This window comes from Sorex fumeus, unplaced genomic scaffold (assembly GCF_029834395.1).
Source record: "Sorex fumeus unplaced genomic scaffold, SorFum_2.1 ptg000034l, whole genome shotgun sequence".
NCBI classification, from domain to species: Eukaryota; Metazoa; Chordata; class Mammalia; order Eulipotyphla; family Soricidae; genus Sorex; species Sorex fumeus.
In genome coordinates this window covers 31,708,558-31,716,834 of record NW_026606091.1, presented here as the reverse complement: position 1 = coordinate 31,716,834, position 8,277 = coordinate 31,708,558, and the positions used below count along the sequence as shown (strand labels likewise).

The 8,277-nt window shown below is 56.9% G+C and overlaps 1 protein-coding gene across 1 annotated transcript; it reads right to left on the bottom strand.

Moving 5' to 3' along the window:
• Positions 1-2,093: 2,093 nt before the first annotated feature.
• On the bottom strand, positions 2,094-6,392 carry ALDH1B1 (aldehyde dehydrogenase 1 family member B1). The gene is made up of 2 exons (XM_056117101.1): positions 6,347-6,392; positions 2,094-3,773 (listed from the first exon to the last, which is right to left on the bottom strand). Exon 2 carries the CDS (start codon positions 3,761-3,763, stop codon positions 2,210-2,212), a length of 1,554 nt encoding a protein of 517 aa, XP_055973076.1. The 5' UTR covers positions 3,764-3,773; positions 6,347-6,392; the 3' UTR covers positions 2,094-2,209.
• Positions 6,393-8,277: the final 1,885 nt, after the last annotated feature.

The following is an 8,277-nucleotide window of genomic DNA, read 5'->3' as shown; positions in this document are numbered from 1 at the left end:
CAGCCAAGGAGTTGGGGACCTTCTGCCTGCGCATCTCAGCCTGCACCCCTGACATTCCAAGTTTGGATGGTGGAACTTAACACGTCAGCCCTCCTCCACCCTCAGGCCTCTTTATGTATGCATCTGGGAAACAGAGTCTAAATAAGCCAATACTTAAACTCTCAGCTTCCGGTTTCACTTCCTCATCTGACCAAAGGGAGCCCCCTGCAGCTGCAGAAGATGTCTGCAGGGCATCGATGACTACCTGCATTCAACAAAGATGCAGTCCCCCACTGAGTTTCTATCTGTGAGACATGCATGGGCCCAGTGGTCACTGTCTCCAAGAGAAACAGATCAAAGATGTGTGTGTGTTGGGCACCACAGTCACCCCTGTCTTAGATTTAAAAAAAGAAAGTATAAAAGATCTAGGAAGGTGGGCAGGATAGAGCAAACGGATTCCAGAGGTCCTCAGGAAGCATCTTCAGGCGGGCTGCCCGCAAAGATCTTGGACTTAGTTGGATGGCTGGATGGGTGCGGAGATTGTGGAGTGAGGGGCAGGCTGGGAGCTCACAGGGTGAAGTGCACGGGGCAGGGGGAGGGCGGCTCTTCCTATGCTCTGCCTGGCTGGCGTCACGCGCCTTCGTGCAGATCAGAGCTGCGAGACAAAGAATAAACATGCCCTCTCAGGTTGGGAGACCCGAGCATGTCAGGTTGGCTCTGACATGGGGCGAGGCAGGAGGGGTGAGTGCAGGGGGGCAGTGCTGCAACCCAGCCTTAGCAAGAGCCTGGAAATGGGCTTGCTCCATGAACACCCCTGAGCTGCTCTCTGAGGGTGTTAAAGCTGCACTTTGGATAAGCACCTGCCTTGCATATGGCCAACCTGGGTTCAATCCCCAGCACCCCATATGGTTCCCTGAGCACCCACCAGGACTGTTCCCTGATTGCAGAGTCAAGCGTAAGCCCTGAGCACCGCTCAGTGTGGCCCCCTCAAAACAGATGAATCATAAATAAATAAAAATTCTACAAAGCTGCACTTTGTTACCCAGTCAAGAGAAAACAACAAAACTAAAAATTTGGGATTGGGGAAGGGAGGAATTTTGGCCCTGATTGGAGGCTGACCAGACTACTAGCCGGGCGCCTTCCATGCCTGAAAGTCGATAAAATGTTCAACAGCAAGAAAACAATGAGACAGAATTGATTTGCAAAAACACTGGAAGTTTATCTAATTTTTTTTTATTGAAATTAGCTCGGTATTCTAAATTGCATCCCTTCAAAGTGTGTGATTCACTTGCGTAAATCATAGCACACAGGCCAAGTTGACAAGAATCACCACTATTCAATTCTGAAATATTTAAACCCTCCCCATCCTCCCCCCTCAACCCCCAAATCCCACAGCCACTAGCTGTGACTCCAGTCCTTGACAACCACAAACAAACCTGCTGGGTGCACTGGGTCTGCCTGTTCTAGTGCTTCCCGTCCATGGACTCATCTGTCTTGACCGTGTTGATGTGGGGCAGCCCCGATACCTCAGAGTGGCTCCACACTTCCTCCATGCCACTACACGTGTGGACAATTCAGTCCACAGCTGGACAGTCCAAGGGAGACTGCATGAACACTTTCTGTGCCTCGGCTCAACATCTGGATTGCTGTGGCTTGTTTTGAAGGAATGGTCCTATCTGCCCTTGGAGTAGGAAAATCAGTAGCAAAACAAAGAGCAGGCAAGCAGAACAGCCAGCAATGGGCTGTTTTAAAAGGGAGTGTGCCTTTGTTTGTCTAGGGTAAACCCATGAGGAGTGGGGCACAGTCTGGCATCCATCAAAGCCCCTCACACCTTCCAGTCCCACCTCCATTCACTAAGTTGAGTCCAAGTGTCAACTAAACACTCAGTGATGTGTGGACCAGAAGTCCACAGATTGGCAGGGAAGCCTGGAAGGCGCTGTCCAGATCAAAGCATTGACTTGATGGCCATTCTAGCTTCTCCTAAAGTTTCATGGAAGTAACTCGAGGATGCCAGAGAGCCTGGTGTGGGGGTGACAGGACGTAAGTGGAGCCAGGCACACCCCCAGTGGAAACACAGCTGCTCTGCTTTGCATTCCATTGCCTTTGCCGTTTGGTGCTCCCTCCAGGAAGGTCTTCATGGCTCTTTGGGGGTCCATGGTGTTTGGCAGACCGCTGGTCCAGGTGGTTGTGGAACTCTTGGACTAGAGTTGGGTGTCCGTGGTGGCAGCTCTTAGGAGTTCTTCTGGGGGACCTTGATGGTGACGGTCTTGACCTCGGTGTAAGCCTTCAGCCCGTCCTCCCCCAGCTCCCTCCCACTGCCAGATTCCTTGAAGCCCCCGAACGGCGTTTGTGCAGTGACGATGTTGTAGGTGTTCACCCACACGGTGCCGGCCTGCAGTGCCTGTGTGAAGTATAAGGCTTTGTCCAGGTCTTGGGTGAATATAGCAGCCGCCAGGCCATACCTGGTGTTGTTGGCCCTCTCGATCACCTCCTCGATCTTCTTGAACTTGAACAAGGGCTGCACGGGCCCGAAGATCTCCTCCTTGGCGATCCGCATGTCATCCTGCACGCCCCCAAAGACGGTGGGCTTGATGAAGAAGCCGCGGTCCCCAAAGCGCTCGCCGCCACACATAAGCTTCGCGCCCTCCTTCTGGCCCAGCTTGATGTAGCCCAGGATGCGGTCAAACTGCTCCTTGTCCACCTGGGGACCCTGGCGGGTGTCCAGCTCAAAGGGATTCCCCACTTTCCTCTGCTTCGCCTTCTCCACGGTCCTCTCGAGGAACTCGTCGTAGATGGACTCCTGGACGAAGGTGCGGGAGCCGGCGCAGCAGCACTGGCCCATGTTGAAGAACAGGGCCTCGTGGCACTGCTCCACGGCGTGGGCCATATCGGCGTCGGCCAGCACGATGCTGGGGCTCTTCCCGCCCAGCTCCAGCGTGACGCGCTTGAGGTTGGAGTCCCCTGCCGCCTTCTGGATCAGGTGGCCCACCTCCGTGGACCCGGTGAAAGCCACTTTGTCTACGTCCATGTGCTGGGCAATGGCCGCACCAGCCGTGGGGCCGTAGCCAGTGATGATGTTGACCACCCCCGGGGGGAAGCCGGCCTCTTTGATGAGGGAGGCGAAGTAGAGGGCAGACAGGGGCGTCTGCTCTGCCACCTTCATCACCACCGTGTTGCCCGTGGCCAGCGCCGGGGCGAGCTTCCAGCCCTGCATGACCAGCGGGAAGTTCCAGGGGATGATCTGGCCACAGACGCCCACGGGCTCGTGCCGAGTGAAGCAGAAGTGCTCGCCGTCCATGGGGATGGTCTTGCCGTGCCACTTGTCAGCCCAGCCAGCGAAGTACCGGTACACCTTGATGACCTCGTCCAGGTCCAGGACATAGGACTCCTGGAAGGGCTTGCCGTTGTCCAGGGTCTCCAGAGAGGCCAGGTATACCCGGTCCCGCTCCACCAGGTCAGCCAGGCGGTTGAGCAGCCGGCCCCGCTCTGAGGCGTCCATCCGGCGCCACGGAGAGCCCAGGCGGAAGGCCTCCCGGGCTGCTTTCACCGCCCGGTCCACATCCGCCCGGTCCCCTTCGGCCACATGGCTGATCACCTCTCCCGTAGACGGGTTGATGGTGGGGAAGGTCTTCTTGCTGGCAGCATCTTGCCACTCGTTGTTGATGAAGAGCTGGTTGTAGCGGATGTCTGGGTTTGGGATGGGCTTGGGCAGGGCTGCGGACGACGAGTATGGGGCCGTCCTGGCACGCAGGCTGAGCAGCTGAGGCAGCAGGGAACGCAGCATGATGACCAATCTGGAAAGGGCAGGAAGAGCCCGGTAAGCAAGCAACAGGGGTCCTCAAGATGACCCCAGGGGTCACCAATGCAAACATCCCAAGATTATTTTATTTTGGGGGTTTTTGTTTTTGTTTTGCTTTTTTGGGTCACACCCGGTGATGCACAGGGGTTACCCCTGGCTCTGCACTCAGGAATTACTCCTGGCGGTGCTCAGGGGACCATAGGGGATGCTGGGAATCGAACCTGGGTCGGCTGCGTGCAAGGCAAACGCCCTACCTGCTGTGCTATTGCTCCAGCCGCATCCCAAGATTCTTGCTGCAGGGATATCCCCTCTAAAACCATGGATGGGGAGGGGCACTAAAGCCCTGAAAACTCTCTGGTTCCGCTCCATAGTGGCCCGTGCGCGCCCCCCCCCCCCCGACCCCCGCCAGATCCCTCTCTTTCCTCTCTGGGGTCTTGGTCAAACATCACCTTCCCCAACAACCTTCTATAAAACTACCACCCCAGCTCTTACCAGCCCCCTCTTTTTGGGGACCATACCAGGGCTTACTTCTGGCTCTGTGCTCAGGAATCATTCCTGGAGGTACTCGGGGAACCATATGCGGTGCCGGGCATTAAACCAGACTCCGCCACATGTGCGAGGCAAGTGCCCACCCCTGCCCAGTCTCTCCAGTGCTGGGCCTCCTGCTTGAGCTTGCTCTTTCCCTATCACCTACAAAGTCCCTATCACCTATCACATCCAAGTCCTACCGTGCTTCTGTGCTCCCTACGGGCAGGGCTATCTCCTTCATCTGTTTCACCCACCGCTGTGTCCCTCCTGCCTCAAATGCAGTCGCTACTGAAGCCACTGCTCCACAGAGGATCGTCAAGTCAGGGAGCAAACACCCATTTTTCCACAAAGGCTGCTCCTGCCAGGAGCACAGAGTGGAGAGCAAAGCCTCAGACAGCACTGGAGCCCGGGAGAAGGCCTTGCTTCACTCCGCCTCGTGCTTTGGTTTCCTCTCCTGTCAGAGGCCCCTCGGGGAATCGGTGTGCCTTGAGAAAGTCTGACCCCCAGGATATGGATGCAAGGAGGGTACCCCCAGAAACCAGCCCAGCTCCCCACCGAGAGGCCTGTGGCAGGGGAGAGTAAGGCTCTGCCGATGTGGGCCGGCACTCTGGAACAACGTGTTCTTTACTGAGGCCACTATAAAATTTTATTTTATTTATTTTCTTATTTTGGGGCCACACCCTGCAATGCTCAGGGGTTACTCCTGGCTCTGCACTCAGCAGTCACTCCTGGTGGTGTTTGGGGGACCATATGAGATGCTGGAGATGGAACCCACGCCAGCCGTGTGCAAGGCAAGAGCCCTACCTGCTGTGCTATCGCTCCAGACAATAAAATTTTAAAGGCATCCAAAGTCCCCAGATAAGGGGCAGCGGTGAGCACTTTGTAGTCTCACTTAAACCCTACCCCACCCCACAGCAAAAAGGAGCCGCACCTGCCCTACCTCTACGTCCCCCCCACCCCCCAGGCCCTTCACCTCGGTCACTGCAGGGGGGCTACAGAACACTCACCAGATGGGTGGAACCCCAAATGCATAGGTGGTGGGCAAGAAAGGCCCCCTGAGAGGGAGGTGAGCCTGCAGCTCGCTGGGGGCGCCCAAGCCCTGTGTGGCTTGAGATTCTGCCCTGGGAGGGCCAGAAGCAGCTTTGGGTGCCACATCCAAGGGCTCACAGGAGGGAGAGGAACCAGAAGGTGGGGGCAGGTGACAAACATGGGAAGGGAGTGGAAGGGCTGGGGGTTGGCAGGAACCATGCCTGGCACATGTTTCATGCCAATGCTGTTCGCACTCAAGGGACCACGGGGTCTGAGCTGGTGGGTCTCTACTGCCCACACCCACCACTGGACACAGTGCAGAACTTCTCCTGGTGGTGGGGAGGGGGGTGGGGATCTGGGCAGGTGAGGACCCCTGTGCTGGAAGAAGGGTGGGGACCAGCAGGTTCAGGGGCTGAGGGAGGACACACAGGGAGGAAGTGAGAGAGCTCAACCCCAAGCCCTACAGGTTGTTTTGTTTGAGAGATTGAGAAACAGCTCCCAAGTCCTGCTCAGGCAGAGGCTGAGTCAGCCCCCCTGCTGGGTCCTGCAAAGAGATGAGGCATCGCTGGATGGATGATGGGGGGCACTCAAGCCGGGGGGCATGTACTCCAGCTCCCCTCGGAACTATCTACCGGGGGTCTTCTGGCATTTCTGAAGTCCTCTGCTTTCAGCACCCGCCAGGTCCAGCCCCAGGCCCAATTTAGGAGGTCGGCTGTGTTTGGGGGCGCATGGCTAGAGCGGGCTGGTGGACGTTGCACTGGGGGTCGAGGTGACCGTGGAGGCGTGGCCTCTGGGGAGGTCTGGGTGGTGGGGGGCGCCTCAGGGGTCCCCCCACCCACCCTTGCTCTGGTACTGGGTGCAGGGAGCAGGCTAGCAAAGCGTTGAGCGGGCCCCTGTGTGCGCGCCGGGCCGGGCAGCGCGCAGCGGGCAGCGGGCAGTGCGCAGCGGGCACTGCGTAGCGGGCAGCGGGCAGCGGGCGCCGACGGGGCACGGAGCACAGCGGAGACTTACCCGCAGCGGAAAGGGCTCGGCAGCGGCAGCGGTGGCAGGTCGCAGGTCGCAGGGTTACTCTCGGCTCCCGCCCCGCCCCGCGTCCCCGGGGGCCCGGCGGCCAATGGGGCGCCGCCTGCGGGCGCTGCTCCTCCCGCTGACGCTCGAGGGTCGGGCTTCCGGGGAGGCGTGCAGGGCGCGGGGCGCCCACGGGAGCCTGGATCCTCTCCACTGCCCCACCTTCTCTAGGTCCCTCACTACCCCTCACTTCTGCCCACCTTCCCAGCTCTGTCCTGTTCGTTAAGAAAGGTTTTGTCTGTGTCTTCAAGACCGCTGGGTTTGGGGTTGGATTTGGGGGTCTGGGAGTGGGGAATTGGATGAGGAAAAAGAGAATAAATATATGCACAATGTCGAGCTTTTTAAAAATATATATATAATAATGTAAGGGGCCGGAAAGATAGAACGGTGGAGAGGGGGCTTGCCTTGCACGACGCTGACCCAGGTTCTATCCTATTTGGTTCCCTAAGTACCACCAGGAGTGATTCCTGAGTGCAGAGCCAGGAGTAACCCATGAGCATCTCAGGGGGTGGTCCCATATCCTAAACGAATCCGCCCAAAAATTAAGAAAAGAAACTAAAATGGTTTTTAACCCTCTCGCTCCAAATTTGCTATTCATCTTACCTGCATTAGTTTTTCTGTACATTTTTCAAATTTTCTTTTTATTGGGTAGGGGCGGGGATGGGGGCACATATCCCGACGACTGGGGGAGAGGCAGGGAAGCTCTGCAAGGATAGAGCAGTAATATCAGTGCTTCCCCTCCCCCCACATTTTTTTAATAAAAATAAAATCAGCTGGTGCCTCTTTGAGGCTTTGTTTTATGATTGCAGCCTGCACTCCTTCCCCGACAGACAGGCAGGGACCCCCCCCCCCACCATTCTACCCCCAGCTCCCCATTTTGTGTTGCCATAAAGGAAGCTAGTTGTGTCCCTAGGGTTCTGGAGGGAGACCCAGCCACTCCCCTTCTCTTCCTTCCTGCTATGATGGGGGGGGGGGGGGTGGACCAGAGGGGTCCTGCCAGAAATAGATTTTTCTGCCTTCATGTGCCTGGTCCCCTCCCCAGTGACCCCACCTGGTCCCTGTTCTTGGCATCATGGCTGCAGATATGTCATTTCAGAGGTGGCCTCCAACGAGGACAAGTCGTCTGCGGCTGTCCATCTCAGTTTCAGCTGACTGAGAGACCTGCTTCTCCCTTCCTGCCTACCTCTCAGCACCTGCTTCCTTGCGGGTGCTCCCTCCCTCTGCCCTGTGCAGAGACTTCCCATCTCCCTGCATCCTCCGGAGCCCTGCACGCAGCCCTACCCCCCAGCTCCATCACCCCAGGCTCTGGCTCCTGCTTTAGTTCTGCACAGTCCTGATGGCCACTTTGTTCTGCACTAGAAGCATCATCTCTGGGGTCTGGAGAGTTAGCACAGGAGGTAGGGCATCCCCCAAGCACTGCCAGGAGTAATTCCTGAGTGCAGAGACAGAAGTAAGCCCTGTGTACTGCCGGGTGTGACCCAAAAAGCAAAAATAAATTAAAAATTAAGAAAAAAGAAGCATCACCTCTGGTGTCCACTTGTGTGCCCCTCTAAATTGCCCTTGTAACCTCACCACCACCACCATCCTCCTCCACCCAGAGCCCTTCAGATCATGGGGTGGGTCTCCGAACTTAACGGACTTAATGATAATTTAGTCAGTCATTAACAAACCTCCTTCTAGATGACGAGTCCCGGACTGAGAGAATGTTTGCTTCTCCTGGGGCTGACCGCCCTGGGAAACATGGTGGGGTGATGGGAGACCTGCTGGGGGGAAGGCTGAAGGCCAGGCCCTCGAAATGCTGCTAAAAAACGAGCACTGCCTTCCGAAGCCTTAAATGGCCAAAGCAGACTTGGTTCATGGGGATCCCAGGAGCT